This window comes from Sturnira hondurensis, unplaced genomic scaffold (assembly GCF_014824575.4).
Source record: "Sturnira hondurensis isolate 20B ecotype Veracruz unplaced genomic scaffold, ASM1482457v3 Scaffold0001872, whole genome shotgun sequence".
Classification (NCBI taxonomy): domain Eukaryota; kingdom Metazoa; phylum Chordata; class Mammalia; order Chiroptera; family Phyllostomidae; genus Sturnira; species Sturnira hondurensis.
In genome coordinates this window covers 14,322,582-14,339,378 of record NW_028074503.1, presented here as the reverse complement: position 1 = coordinate 14,339,378, position 16,797 = coordinate 14,322,582, and the positions used below count along the sequence as shown (strand labels likewise).

The 16,797-nt window shown below is 37.1% G+C and overlaps 1 protein-coding gene across 2 annotated transcripts in view; it reads right to left on the bottom strand.

Moving 5' to 3' along the window:
- Nucleotides 1–16,797, bottom strand: part of KIAA1328 (KIAA1328 ortholog) — a 240,066-nt gene that overhangs the window by 64,175 nt on the left and 159,094 nt on the right. Inside the window, exon 8 of one of the 2 annotated variants that reach the window (XM_037033175.1) lies at nucleotides 14,159–14,263. The exons of the other annotated variant lie outside the window; for it this stretch is intronic. Within the exon in view, the coding sequence (XP_036889070.1) occupies nucleotides 14,159–14,263 (105 nt within the window). The remainder of the gene's footprint in view (nucleotides 1–14,158; nucleotides 14,264–16,797) is intronic. 2 annotated transcript variants of the gene reach the window in all.

The following is a 16,797-nucleotide window of genomic DNA, read 5'->3' as shown; positions in this document are numbered from 1 at the left end:
GGCCACCAGTTCCAGCCTTCTGCCATAATCTCCCTTGGACATGATTCGGGTTTCCTTGGTTTCAATGACCATTCTTATGTTTCACAAACCCACACACATTATCTGCCACACATTTCATTCATTCATTTACTCACCCAAATAACAAATATGAGGTCTGAATCCCTTCAAGAAACTTAAAAGTCCAGTGGAAGTGTTTTCATCACGTTCAACATGTAAGTCTGTGTGTATTGCTTTCTAACCACCTTCCCAGATAGTTTCTCATATGAAATAAGGACATTTCCTTTTAGTCTGTTTGTCAAGTCACATCTGTTATTCTAAACAACATGCTCACAGTGTCATCCCACTGACCCTCCTGTAGTCACTAAAGTTCTCTTGATCAGTACAGCTAGCTCCAAACGGTCTTCCCAACCATCATACTCTACTTACAGCTCAGAAACATTTTTCTTGTTGACAAAGAACATGATCCTACAACTGAAATATATTTTTGTAATATGTAGTCATATCATCATACTTATATGAATAATTACATGTGAAGAGTCTCAACAGGTTCTTTCAAACAATATAGACAGAGGTCCTAATGCTAACATACTTTCTTATGAATTATGTGAGGTTTATGCTACATCCAAATGGGTATAAGAGAATCATCAACTCACCCAATGAACTCCCTTTTTATACAAGAAAACAATAATTTTCTTAATTTTGCTAGAACCCAGAAATATTCTTTACTGTTTTGTGTTTTCGAATTGTTGGACATATGCTTAATGATAACTAAATTAATTCTTTTCAAGTTTTTTTACTTAGTTTACACAATGATAAAATGAGAGAGCTGGATAATGCCTCAACCAGCTCTTTAAGCTCTAAAACTTTAAATACTCATCTTTATATTCTGGTTTTTATGACTCTCACTGTAACTTTTCAGGAAGCACAATGTCGACTGCATAAGCATGGCAGAACAGAGCTCGTTTTCCCTGTCTTCACACTGTCGGGTTTTCCCACTTGCCACCTCTCTGACAGTGATTTCCCCTCTTAAGCAAGCCAGACATTTCTAAAATCTACAAGATTGCTCACTATCTTATACTTCTTGATTCCTTTTTATTAGGTTTCTTCACTCTTTCTAGAAACTTTCTAATGAGATGAAGTTGGGAAATAGATCTTTCTTCACTTTTCCCTCAAAGACACCTCGGTGTTTGTAAAACACTTATGATGGGAAGACAAGTAGAGCAGAATTCCTATAATTCACCAGAAGAGTGAGCTTCCTCACCTGCAGGCTGAACTGCAGTCTCCTCTGATTCTCCTTGAGAGTTTCTGGGTGGGCTCCATGCACGAACTGCCAGACCTTTGATTTCTTTAGAAAAACTACCCCTTTCTCACACCACCCAGCATTTCTGCACCTCACTTTATTAATAAAGTAACACAGATTCCATAACCCTCTTACCAAAGTAAAAGAAATTAGAATTACTCAAACGTTCTCACCTTCCTTTCTTTAAAGGCAAAGTTGCTTTTTCCTTTCTTCCATCTTAGCCATTTTTTTCAAGATTTTATTTATTTATTTATTTTTGGGGGTGGGAGGAAGGGACAAAGAGAGGGAGAGAAACATCAATGTGCGGTTACCACTTGTGTGCTCCCTACTGGGGACCTGGCAGCAACCCAGGCGTGTGCCCTAGACTGGGAATCGAACCAGCAACCCGTTGGTTCATGTGCCGGCACTCAATCCACTGACCCACACCCGCCAGGGCTGAAGTTTTAATTCTGGAATAGTTTTAGATTTCCAGGAAAGTTTCAAAGACACCTCAGAGTTTCAATATACTTTTCAATGAGATTACCCTAAAGTTAACATTTTATAATACTACGGTACACTTCTCAAAACTAAGAAAACAAAACAGGTATATTACGGCCCTGGCTGGTGTAGCTCAGTAGATTGAGCGCAGGCCTGTGAACCACACAATCGTGGTTCGATTCCCAGTCAGGGTACATGCCTGGGTTGCAGGCCAGTTCCCAGCAGGGGACTCATAAGAGGCAACCATACACTGATGTTTCTCTCCCTCTCTCCTTCCCTTCCTCTCTGCCTGAAAATAAATAAATAAAATATTTTTAAAAAACCCCAAAAAACAGGTATATTACGATCAACTAAACTCTAGGCTATTAGGGTTTCATCAGTTTTACAAGTATGCCTTTGTTATTGTTCCAGGATCTATTCCAGGCGACCACATTGCATTCAGCATTGTGCCTCCTTAGTGCCCATTGGTTTGTGACAGTAGCTCAGTTGTGCTCCTTGGGTATCATGACTTCACTGACTAGTTTGAAGGAAAACTAGTATTTTGTATAATGTTCCTCGATTTGGAGTTCTCCATTGCTTTCCCATGATTAGTGCAACGTTCTGAGTGTCTGGGAAGCATACCGCAAAGGTGAAGTTCCCTCTGCACACACATCACACCACGACATCAACATGACTGATCATTGGTGATGTTAACCTTGATCATTTGGTTATGATGGTGCTCACCAGACTTCTCGACTGTAAAGTATGATTTCCCCTTTCCATAGTCTGCTTTCTGAACGTGAGTCACCATGTAACTAGCTCACACTCACAGGGCATGGGAACTAAGCTCTACTTACTGAAGGGCAAAGTGTTTAGTCATATTATTTAGAATTCTTCTGAAGGAAGATTGGTCCCTTCTCATTCATTCATTCATTTATATCGGTATGGACTTACCTGCATTTATTTTATGTGCCAGGTTGTAATCTAGTATCTTATTGTTTATTTTGCAACTCACAGTATCCTATCTTTGGCCATTAGAAAGTCTTTTAGCCCTGGCTGGTGTAGCTCAGTGGATTGAGCGCGGGCCTGCGAACCAGAGGATCGCGGTTCGATTCCCAGTCAGGGCACATGCCTGGGTTGCAGGCTCATTCCTTGCAGGCCAACTACCAGCAGGGGACGCACGAAAGGCAACCATACATTGATGTTTCTCTCCCTCTCTCCTTCCCCTCTAAATATAAATAAATAAATAAAATCTTGAAAAAATAAATAAATAAACACTTAAAAAAAAAAAGAAAGTCTTTTACGTTAACTTTTGTGTCCCTGTAACATTTCCTTGTCATTTTTAATTGTTGAGCATTTCCTCACTTTCTGGATCCAGGCTCATTTTTCCTCCTCTTTTCCCACTCCTTATAATTAGCCATTTCTCTAAGGAGTCCTGGTTTCTTTTATTGGAGAATAGTATTTAGAAACCAAGTCCTGGGTGGTGGGTGTGCTCATTGCTACTGGTTATCACTGTTGCTGGGCCTTCTCTGCAGGCAGAGCTAGGAAATATATATTATGTATATTAACCCATGCCTGTATTTATTTGTGTATATATCCATCTGTGTGTACACACACAAACACACACACACACACACACACACAGACTATGGACTGAATTGTGTTCCCCAAAACTCATGAGATTTTGAAGCTCTAACCCCCAAGTGATGGTATTTCTATTTGGAGATGGGGCCTTTGGAAGGTAATTAGGTTTAAATGAGATTATGAGAGTGGAGACCTTATGCTGAGATTAGTGCTAGTATGAGAAAGAAATACCAAAGAGCTTATTTGCTCTCTCTCTCCCCTCAATGTGAGGACAGTGAGAAGGTGGCCAGGAGAGTTCTTACCCGAACTCAAACATGCTGGTCCCTAAACTCACACTTCCAGCTTCCAGAACTGTGAGAACATGAACTTGTGTTGTTTAAGCCACCCAGGCTTTGGTATTTGGTTGGAGCAGCCTGAGCAGACTAAGATAATACATAAACATGAGTGTACACTAATGTCTCTGACTCAGTCTAGTACTACAGCATTCATTCTAGCCTTATGCCCTTGTTTATCTTTAATTCTCTTCTGTCTCTTTTAAACTGACAGACTGTTGGTATCTAGCATTAGTAGCTATCATGGGGCTGAAAATACATCTTACTGAAATAGACATTTAATATGGATATGGATTTACCTTCTGTGTACATAATATTACTTTCAAAATTACCATCCGTGGACCTACAGAATGCCTCATTCACCATCGTGGGACTTTATGCTGCACTGTTTCTGACCAAGAAACTTAGTTCACAAAAAAAATAAAGTATGGCAATGGGCCATGGTTATGGAATTCACTGGTGTTACCACGCCCCCTCCGCCCCACCCCATCAGCTATCTTGACAGAACAGCAAAATGGCCTTCAAAGACCCAGCTAGAGTGCCAGCTAGGTGACAGTACCTTGTGGGATCAAGGAATGCTCTCAGTCAGTATCTATTATTGGATGCTGTTTCTCCCACTGCCAGGATTCACAGGTCCAATGAAGAAAGGATGGAAATGGGGGTGGCTCCACTATTACCCCAAATGATCCAGTAGCAACATATTTGCTTCCCTTCCCCATGACCTTAGGGTCTGCTGGGTCTAGAGGTCTTCATCCAAAGGGAGGAATGCTTTCATCAAGAGATACAACAATGATTCCACTGAACTGAAAGGTGACACTGCCACCTGGCCACTTTGTGCTCCTATGCCTCTTCATTAACAGGCAAAGAAGTGGGTCACTCTACAGGCTGGGGGGTTGATTATAATCACCGAAAGGGAGGTGGGTTGCTACTACACAATGGAGGTAAGTAAAGGTGCGTCTGCAATACAGGAGATCCATTAGGGTGTCTCTTAGCACAACATCCTAGGATTAGTCAGTGGAAGCTACAACAATCTGATTCAGGTACGACTACTAATGCTCCAGGCTCTTCAGGAATTAAAGTTTGGGTCACCCCACCAGACAGAGAACAATGACCAGCTTAAGTGGTTGCTGATGGCAAAGTGCAGTAAAATAGGTGGTGGAAGAAAGTTGTTAGAAATACCAACTACGGCCATGTGGCCAGTTACAGAGATGCGGACTATAACAATTATGAGTATTTTCCTTACTTTATTATGGATATGTCTGCATATGTATAGTAACCAAATATTTTTGTTTTTTCTTCTCTTATTCCTTTATCACCTAATATAAGATGCATTAATAACAATTACCTTTATATCACAACATTGAAATCATAGGACATCAATGAAAAGAGTGACCACCACCCAAGGGCTTCACATTCTCTTTTGGGGAATGGGTTAGCACATTTCAGATGTATGAGGGGTAAGTTGTATTATTTTAGGTGGGAGTGTGCCTTTTTAATTATCTTTACTGAAGATTATGTATGGTTTAAGGAGATGTGTATATGGGTGCTAAGTTGAGAAGGGGTGAGCTGTGATCATCTTTTCAATACATCAGCCTGGCTGGGCTACAGTCCCAGTTAACCAAACTCTAATCTAGGTGATGTGTGAGGGTATTTTGCAGGTGTGATTAAAATCCATAAAACCTTAGGTGATCCTAATGGGACTGATTTAATGTCTTGAACAGTTTTTAAAGGAGACCTCAGGCCTCCCTGAAAAAGGAATCCCCCTGTGCACAGCAGCTTCAGCCTGTACCTGAGATTTCTAGCCTGTTCATCCTGACTTTATCAACTTCATTTTTGCCTGTCCTAAGCCAATTCCTTGCAATATGTCTCAGAATATATACCTCCTACTGGTTCTGTTCTCTGGTTGACCCTGATTAATACAACCCTTCACCATGCCACATTGTGTAACAAAGAAAAGTTCTTTTTCCATCAAATAGCCCAGGGCTCAGATTCAAGGTTAAAGGATTAAGGCTTGCATACACTGCTTACCAAAGAAGAAAATGCCAACTAGCAAAAGCTGCACAAAAATCAACCCTCTGCACCACAGTAGCAACATGAAAAACAAATGAATTGAGCTCAGTATAAAACTTTCTCCATAGGATTATCAAAACTTAGTGCTGTTTCATATGCATTGCAGCTCTTCTCAGCTAGGCACCCACCTACAACAAACCATCACGGGCTAGTCGGGACCACAACTGTACCCTCAGACACTTGATGATCAAAATACATGCTCGGAAACACAGTCATTATTTCTTTCCACCTATCTTCAAATAAGGTGCCTCCAGGTACCTTATCTACCCAGGAAGTTCCTACATACATACTGCTCCAAATAAAATAATGCACTTGTTTTTTAAACTTCTGTTTTTATGTGTTTGTCTTGTGTGTATTCAATTGTCCTGAATTCAAAAATAAATTTTTAAGTATGCTCAGGTAGTTAGATAAGACCATTGAGGCTATTGCTAATTAAAAATAAAAACCTTTTAAAGCACTCAAAAATCTGATGTCCTTTCAGAAAGAATCCTTGGGGTGTCTGAAAACAAGAATAAATAAATTAAATAATTAAATTAATAACCACTAGTCCCAATCCTGCTGTTTCTACTCTTTTCCACAAAAAAGTCTTATAAGCCAATGTGATATTTTGGTAACATGTTTTTGGCTCCCATCCATTTTGTCTTGGCTCTTACTCCCTCTTCCCACTAAGAAACAATATTTAGATGTATAAATAAAACACAGCTAACATGCCTTTTATAGAAATATCCTGTGTAGTTGTAAAAACAAGAAAAGAATCCAGACCTGGATATATTTTATCAATTAGGCCATAATACCCAGAAACAGTCCATGGAATTTTACCAAAGATAAGATATGACAACTAAATCCACAGTTGTAGGCTTCAGATTAATCCCTATTTATTGGGACTTACCAAAAATGCTAAAAAATAAATGATACTTTTTAACTAGCTGCTGCCTCTAAGACTACTGATCTTCTCTATCTCCTGGGAAACGATGCTCACTGTCCGAGACACCATGTCTGCTCCACATTGTGAGGGGAACCCGTGTGTTTCAGATGGGAACAGCAGAGGCGGTCAGGGTCCACAAAGAATTCAAACTGCTCTCCTTCCAAATGCACCTGGGAATGAGGTTACCAAAGCAAGCTGACTCAAGTGGCCATGAAACTTCTAATTCCCCAATTCACAAAGATTTGTGTCAGTATACAAGAGTGAAGGGTGGAAATCACCACTACTATTTAATCCATTTGTGGACAGCAGACAAAGCATCAAACTTTATACCATTTATTGTCAAACTCCTTGTATTTAACCAGGGGTAGCACCGACATTCTTTAGGAAATTTTTCTAATTTCTACAGATGATGCTCTCCACCCCCTAGCCCCATGTATACACACATAAGACCCTGGGAAAATGCTACACAGCTAAACAATTTAAAATACTGAAAATCTATGAATTAACATCTTAGAAAATATTCATGTCACAAGTTCATTATGTATTGACATGATGGATGTGATTAAAAAATTATCCAGAGCCAAAAACATGTAGATATTATACATGAAGAAGCTAATTCTAAGGATATCACATACAAGGGAGCAGCAGGTTTGTCTTTTCCTACATGAGTGCTATCAATGGGCAAAGTTCAGCCTATGTAGATAATAATTTGGAAGAACCCTAAGCACTTTTATGTTTCAGTGTATTAGCTATCATTTGAAAACAAGTGTACGCAGCAGGGTAGAGTAGGAAGGTGCCTCAGTACAGAGTGTAAGAATGAAGCTTTGATCTTAAAAACTGTGTAATGCAAGTAAGCCACAGACAAAATTGCACCAGACTGGTGATGTGCTAACCATCTCCCTTACTGTTAAAAAAATTTTTTTTAAAGATTTTATTTATTTATCTTTAGAGGGGCAGGGAAGGAGAGAGGGAGAGAATATCAATGTATGGTTGCCTCTTGTGGGTCCCCTGCTGGGAACTGGCCTGCAACCCAGGCATGTGCCCTGACTGGGAATTGAGCCGTGATCATGTGGTTTGCAGGCCACGCTCAGTCCGCTGAGCTACACCAGCCAGGGCTCCCTTACTGTTAAAAAAAAAAAAAAGAGGCAAAAGTTGATTTTGTAAGTTATGCATTACCAATTTATCTTTTAAAAATTGTTGGTTATATCTACTTTTAATTTTATTCCTTTTTCCATGTCTGTTTCTATTTTGTTCTTCAGTTTATTTTGTTCATTAGAGTTCACATAAAAGTGAAATCATACAGTATTTCTTTTTCTGACTGGCTTATTGCATTTAGTATAATAATCTCCAGATCTATCCATGCTGTTGTAAACATTATATATAATTTTTAAAAAATCAAATGATCACTTCCCAGGACATAGGTCTCCTAAACAGAATCTGAACAGTATTTGCTTCTACTTGTCTCATCATTGTATCTATTATGAACACAGAATGAAACATCACCTTGGAGAACTAAGTTTAAAAAAGCAATTCCCAACTAGAGAAGCAATGTAGTCTGAAAACAAGCAAAACTTTGTACCATTTCTTTTGTTCCTAGTTTAATTTATTTTGAATATTGAATAATACTAGAAATAGAAGACAATTTTTTAAGTTTTAGTGAGGTAAATTTACACACCATAAAATTTGCCACTTAAAGTGATTCTTAGTAAGTTTAGAGTTGTGCAACTATAACCAGAATTTAATTTTAGAATAGTTCCAACACTCCAAAAACAAACCTCATTCTTATTTGCAGTTGCTCCCCATTCCCACCCTCTGCACTGGGCAATCACACACTTACGTCATTTATCTACAGATTTGCCTATTCTGGACATCTCATACATGTGGAAAGGTAGACTTTGCAGTCTTTTGTGAAAATCTTTCAGTTATCATATTTTCAGGCTCATCCATGTCAAAGCAAGTATTAGCGCTTTGTTCCTTTTTATTCCCAAACAGTCCATTGTAGGAATACACTGCATTCTGCTCATCCATTGGCTAGGTGCTGGACGCCTGGCTAGCCCCCACTTCGGGTATGGTGACTAATGCTGCTGTGAGCACTCAGAGAGCGCTTTGTGCGGAGGCATGCTGTCTGGGAATGCATCTGCTGGCTGGTATGGCAATTCTATGTCTAAGTAATGAGTCTTCTACTTATCAAAATGTAAAGGATTTCAAAGTTCTGAAACATGGTTCTAGAAGAAAGCATTGAAGAGTTTGAAAGGATAGGAAGATCACTGCCCCATCTCTCAAAAATTCTCTATTATAGAAGCTATGTAATATTCAGTTATAGCAAACATTTTTCTCATTTTACTTAAATTATATTTATATGTGATGTCTCTGAGCCCAACATTACAATTTTACTGATGATCTCCAGCATGTCTAAGATAGACAACAGTGATTTCCCACCCATGTTAATCAGTCATGTTGTTAAAAAATTTTAAAAGAGCCCTGGCTGGTGCGGCTCAGTGGATTGAGTGCTGGCCTGCAAACCAAAGGGTCGCTGGTTTGATTTCCAGTCAGGGCACATGCCTGGGTTGTGGGCCAGGTCCCTGGTTGGGGCACGCAGGAGGCAACCACACATGGATGTTTCTCTCCCTCTCTCCCACTCTTCCCCTCTGTCTAAAAATAAATAAATAAAACCTTTAAAGAAATTTAAAAATTAAAAAAGAATTTTGAAAGAGAAATTGGAAAAATATTCTTTCTGCAAGAGCAGTTCTCTAGGCCAAAGATTATCTATGAGTTACACAGAGAAAGGAAATAAAAGAGAAGTTAGAAGGAAGGGAGAGATAATTGGAAGGGGAGGTGCTGTGCCAATTATCAATGATAATTAAAAATAACTGTAAAATGACACTCTAAAATTGACCACAAAAGTAGCTTTAGCAACTTGCATTCCTATCAGCAGCATATCAAAGCAAAGAGCCTGTTTCTCCCCAGGCTTTTAACCTATGATCTTACTAAACTTTCCAATTCTGTCAACTGATTTAAAAACATTATCTTTTTGTTGTTCTTAATTTTCACTTTTCCAAGATTAGTTGTAAGAAGATTTTATACACATATTGGCTGTTTGGGTTACTTTTCCAAGAGTTGCCTATTCAATGTAGTTTATCAGTTTGAGGGAATTTCTATACTATGAATGCAATACTTCTTATTGACCATCTTTTGATAACTTATTATACCTTCCCCTGAGGCTATTCTGAGCACCCGCATCCTCTTCCTATACGTTATTGCCACCTTTCTCAGTCAGTGATCTCCCTTCATACTTTACTGAGAGGACTTGAGATTTTAAAAAATCCATTCCACAAATATCTTATGAGCACCTACTATATATTCTTCATCACATATAGATGTTATAATAATATCATATGTGACAAGACAGTTACGACCCTTGCACTCATGAAGCTTACGGCTGGGAGGTGGTGTGTGGGACTTGGGAGTACTGAAACAGGGAGCGATGGAGACACATCCTTCAGGGTGATAAGAAAAGTACCTTCTTGGCAGATGATACTTAAGCTCTCATCTATAGAAATTAATACTAGGAAGGATAGGATTAAAGCTGTTAAAGGCAGCTACAGGTATGATGCAGAAAATGAAACACAACCAAGGCCAATAAAGTTGGAACACAGGAAGCAAGGGGAAAAAGTGCAAAGGCAAGAGAAGACAACATAAAGACCATGGTAAAAAATTTAAATTTCAAGTAAAATGGAAGTAGGGGTCACTAAATGTATAGAAGGAGAGTGGTGTGAGGTAAGAAGAAGCCAGATTTCATGTGGAACACTCTATGACAGTCAAGAAGTTCAGGTTTTATCCTACAGGCACTGCCGAGTCTTGGAGGAGTTTTAGGCAAGGAAGTAAGTAGGCGGCTGTTTTTGAATGATCTTTCTAGTTGTTGTGGGAAATGAATTTTAGGGGGTTAAGAACATAAATAAAGGAAGTAGACCACTTTGGAAACCTTTGCCGAAGTTCAGGCTTAGATGATGGTGGGAGGAGTGCATTCACTTTGGCGACAGAATAGAAACAAAAGGAAATTGGTTATGAGACTGTTTGGTGGAAGAAAGGAAAGGAAGGAGAGAAATTAAGGATACTGTTTTGACTTGAGTGGCTACTATTGAGATGAAGGCTGGGATGGAGTGAAAGTGGATTGAATGGTGGAAAGAGGGAACAAGATTTGTTTTAGCTGTGTTATCTGTGAGATGTCTGTGAGACCATCTAATTCCCATTCTCTTGTATACATGACAGGATCCATGGGTTTAATGACTGGAGGAAAGGTCAGGTCTACAGGGAAGAATTGGGAAGTCATCAGAATATGGATGATACATAAAGGCAAGGGCCTAGATACGTTCACACAGGGAGAACGTGCAGACAGAAGAAAGGAGGGATGGGCCCAGGTACTAGTAAAGAGAAGACAGCACAAATAACTGAGTCTCTGACAAGTGATTCTTTTCTAGGACTGTGCTCCATTAATCACTTACTTTCAGCAATCTCTTCCTTCACTAGTCACTTCTCCAAGATTATAAAAATATATAGGGCATGCCTATCTTTAAAATTATACTCCATCAACCACATTTCTTTCCAAGGTGTTGTTCTGTTATGTTCTTTGTTTCCATGACATTGCACCAGGCTGCTTCTTTGTCAACGTTTCACACTGCCACTCTTATTCTTTCAGATTCCCACAGGTAGGCATTTTCTAATGTTTTGTTTATATTTCTCTAAACTACTTCTCAGAAAGTAATATCCACTCTCACAGGTGCAGTACCAATGCAGACGACTTCCCATGCAGAAATCTAAATTTCTAACTCTGATTTCTCTTAGGACCTTTAGATCCAAGATTCTCCTTATATGCTAGATAGCTTTGTCTGGAAATCCATCCTGTTTAATAATCACAAACTGTTAGGAGATGGAAGACACTCTTAGTGAAAATCTATTTTAACTCTCTCATTTACAGGCAAGGAGACTGAGGCACAAAGCATTATCTTTAAAGCCACACTGGCTCGTTATTGGAAGAACTAAAACCTGGCCCCTTTGATCCTTACTGATCCAATAATAAAAATCAAATCAATCACCTGCATCACAAAATCACTTTTTCCTTGACTTTTTTATTCTTCCAATCACAAAGGTCCAAAGTCTTTGGCCTGACATTTGAACCCTTTTATAATCTACCCTAATTTACTAGTTTAATCTTTAGTTTCATTTTCTCTTACTCTTCTGATCAAACTAAAGCATGCTCACTGCTGTGCCCCACATATACTGGGTTATCTCCTTCCTTTACTTCAACTCCTTCCAGGTCTTCTCCCACCTGACACACACATACACACACAAAGACACTCCGAACACACCGAAATTCTAGGGCTTATCTCAAATATCACCTCTTGCACAAACATTTTCTTAGTTCATTTGCATTTCTTTTATAGCCCTTATATTGTATATAGATAATAAATATTTGCACATTTGCCTTCTCCTCAATCAGAATTCTTGAGGATAGGGGCTTTCTACATCCCCTGTAGTACTTACAAGGCAGTTTATCTTCTTTTCTCTTTTTAAGGGTCATTTTTGCATAGTCAACAAACAAACAACAAGTTAACTAACTAAAAAAACAATCAGAGAGCCTACAAGGAATCAGAGTTGCTTGTGACTTTCTAAGTCATTACCATCTCTCATGTGATAATTATCTTCCAATGGTCTGGCTCAGCTGTGCCCTAATGTTTGCTCTTGTTTGTCATTAAGGCCTCACATATTGTTCATTCCCGTTTCATAGCTTTTATGCAGGAAGGCAGCAATGTACGCTCCCTTGCCTGTGATTCTTCCCACAGATAATAGAAAATAAATTGCAATTAGATTTTGGTAATTGTATATAATTAACTTAAAATGAGCTGTTAATTATAAAAAAATATGCTTTTTACTTTCTCATTATCTCATTTATTTTAGTTCTAAATTCTTAATGCCTCACTTGAGTAAGTTTAATATTTTAAATACACAGAGTATTTTTAATATTAAGACAATTTAGATTTCCAAATAAACAAAATTCAGCTTAAAATTAATTTTTATTTAGGGAGTTCTGGCAAATAACTGTCAAACTTCTTCAAATTCTTATCATGTAGATTAACATTTTAAAAGGCCTTTGTCAAAGGTATATTAAATAAGATTTTTTTGAAAGCAGTTCATACTTTCATCTCATTGTTCTCATAATTACTTGAATGTAGGACATGCATGCCCAGATGTATGTACTTGTACTTTTAAAACATGTCCACCTCTTAGACTGAGGCACTAGCTTCCCAAGCATTCCCTGCACTCACCTGAACAGCAATAATGAAAACTTTCACGAACTGCAAGTGGGAGTATGAATTGCTACAAGTTTTTGGGACAAAATTAGCACAGACTATTGTAGTTTATAATTATAAAGTATACTGAAATATACTTATGTAAAAATAGCAATTTCTTTTTGGAGAATTCACCCTAATAAAACAGAAGTACCAGAACACAAGAATAAGTAGTCATGCTTGTTAGAGCAATGTGTGTAGTGATAAAGAACTTGAAACAATCTGAATATCTAACAATGGACTATCTAATGATGAAAACATACTAGCCCCAAATTCTTCAAATTTCAGGAAAAAAAAGAATTATTAAAGATAGTTTTGGAATATAAATAGATTTAACTTCTATGGAAAGCAACTTATTAATGTGCATCGAGAATCTTAAAGGATTCATATCTTTGAGACAGCAGTCTACTTAGAGGCATTTGTACCAAGAAAATAGGTAGAAATAAAATAATTTACAGAAAAGGTCTTCAAGGCATAATTTATAAGAGCAAAACCCTGAATTATCCAATGTCAGGCTTCTGGATAAATACTGAATAATAGATGTCACACAATAAACAATTATTGAGTGAATTAATTACTATGTTTTCATAAAAATTTAATGACATCAGAAAAAAATGATAGTGAATAAAGCAAAAAATAAAATTCTTTATAAGCATAATCCCTATTACTCAATATATACTTATAAAAGAAAGATAAAAAGGTCTCAAAATTGCCTCTGAATGGTAGGCATATGAATAATTTTTATTTTTCTCTTTACACTTTTCTATATTTCTTTTTTCTTTTTTTTTTAAGATTTTATTTATTTATCTTTAGAGGGGAAGGGAAGGAGAGAGGGAGAGAAATATCAATGTATGGTTGCCTCTCGTGTGTCCCCTGCTGGGAACTGGGAACTGGCCTGCAACCCAGGCATGTGCCCTTGACTGGGAATCGAACCACGATCGTGTGGTTCGCAGGCCCACACTCAATCCACTGAGCTATACCAGCCAGGGCACTTTTCTATATTTCTAAATTTTACAATGAGAATGGATTTATTCATATGATCAGAAAACTGGATTCACCAATAAGGAGCTATAACTATATACCAAACATATCCTTAATATCTGTATTCTATATAATCTTGCCTTGACCCACCACTCATGTTTACCTTGGTCTAGAGTCACTCCCATTTGTAACCAGGTTGAGCTCTTGGGGCTTAGCAAGTTCATCAGCAACCAGTTGTTTCGACTTAAATGCAGCTTGAGTTCTCAACCTGTAAAAATAAATTTAGAGAATGTTTAATCCTACAAAAACTAAGAAACTGAATGGCATTCCTTGAAAGATTATCTTCTTAGCCACATTACCCAGCAATTATTTTCAAATTAAAACTCCATCTACCAAAAACAAATGAGTTCTTCCTAATACACATACACACAAAGCAGTTTCACAAGAATTTAAATTTTCTTTATTTATAGAGGAGTGGGGGAAGTCTGAGTTGGTTAGAATATCATTTAAGAAATCAACATTATAGATATTTTAGGAGCACTTTAAATCTCTTCTTTAGAAATTTAAAGCTTCTCCACATCCACTACTAACAAGTGTGTTTTGGCCACCGGAGTCCAAATGGAGTTCTAGTAACACTGGGTAAAACTGACCCTGTCCAATATACCCAGAGGTGGCCCTTCTCATACTGACAATTTAAAAAGCTGAGGCTGCATTTCACTAACGAACACTTTATCTGGGTCACAGAAAAATTCCTCCAGGAAGAAATTTTATTCATCAATGTTAACTTAGCTCCACCCTCACTCTACTGAGGAGGGGAAGCAGCTGAAGAACTTAGCATGACACTGTTCTAACCAAGAGGTGGAGTACCAATTATTCACTGGCACCAAACACGTGACCCTTACTACCCATTCTCTTAGTTACCTAGAGATGTTCTCTGGTTTATTTTTAGAAATGAAATCCATAAAACTACATTCCTAAATTATAAAATAAAACCACAAAAGGTAAAAATAATGTTATTGCCAAAACATTGCCAAAAGATATTTACAACTGACACTAAATATGCACAGTGATATACAAAGAGAAGCATGTAGATTAACCACTCTATAAAAACTACGACTTTAATAAAGCAGACCTAACTGACACACAGGCATTCAATCCAACAGCAACAGAATACATATTCTTCTCAGGTGTAAATAGAATAGTTTCCAGAGTTCATTTTAGGTCACAAAGCAATTCTTACAAATTTAAGTAGACTGAAATCATACCAAGTATTTTTTCCAACCACAATAGTAAGAAACTAGAAATCAGTAACAGAATGAAAACTGGAAAACTAATAAATAAATAGGAATAAAAAATACACATCCAAACAACAAATGAGTAAAAGAATAAGTGAAAAAATAACCTGAAACAAATGAAAATGGAAACACAACATACCAAAACTTGTGGGATGTAGCAAAAGCTGTTCTAAGAGCTAAGTTTAAAGAAATAAATGCCTACATTAAGAAAAAAGATCTCAAAGACAAACAAATAAACAACCTAACCTTATAGTATAAAAAATTAGAAAGAGTAAACTACAGTCAGTATTATTAGAAAGAGAAAAAATAACAATGATCAGAGAAGAAATAAATTAGAGGCCAGAAAAACAATGGAAAAGATTAAATAAACTAAGATAAAAAAAGATAAACAAAATTGACAAACCTTTAGCAAGACTAAGAAAAAAGAGAGAAGAGTCAAAATTGTAAATGAAAGAGGAGACACTACAACCACAGGAATGCAAAGGATCACAAGAAACTGCTATGAACAGTTACACTTCAAATAACTGGAAAACCTAGAAGAAATGAAAAGATCCTAGAAACATACAACCTACCAAAACTGAATCATGAAGAAATATAAAATGTGAAAACACAAGTAATGACTTTTTTGAGATTAAATCAGTAACCAAAAACCTCCCTAGAAAAAAAAGTCCAAGACTAGATGTTTTCCCTGGTGACTTCTACCAAATGTTAAAAGAAATAATGTCAATCCTTTAAAAACTCTTCTAACAAACTGAAGAGAAAGAAACTCCCAAACCCATTTTATGAAACCAGCATTACTCTGATACCAAAGCCAAATAAGGAAAATACAAGAGAAGAAAAATACTGGCCAATATTCATAATGATTATAGATGCAAAAATTCTCAATAAAATACTCCAAATTATAGAATTCAATATAAATATTGTATGATTATTTCAGTAGATGCAGAATAACATTTGGCAAAATTCAACATTCTTTCATGAAAAACTCAAGATATTGAGTATAGAAGGAACATAAGTCAATATAACAGATCCACATATGGTAAGCCCACTGCTCACATCATAGTCAATGATAAAAGGTTGAAAGCTTTTCCTTTAAGATCAGGAGCAAGACAAGAATGACCCTTTTCTGCTAATTCTATTCAACATAATACTAAGGGTACTAGCCAAAGCAATTAGGCAAGAATAATAAATAAAAGGTATCTACGTTGGAATGCAAAAAGCAGAACTGTCTGTTTGCAGTTGACAATCTTATATATAGAAATTCTGAAGTCTTCATAAAAAAACTGTTAGAATAAATGAATTCACTAAAATTGCACAATCAGCTGCATTTCTATACAAAACAATGAACTGTCTGAAAAAGAAATAACAATACAATCACATTTACAATTACATAAAAAATAATAAAATACTTAAGAAGAAATTTAATCAAGGAAATGTAAGATATTCATATGAAAAACTCCAAGAGGCAGTTGAAAGAAAGAAATTGAGGAAGACACAAATAAAAGAA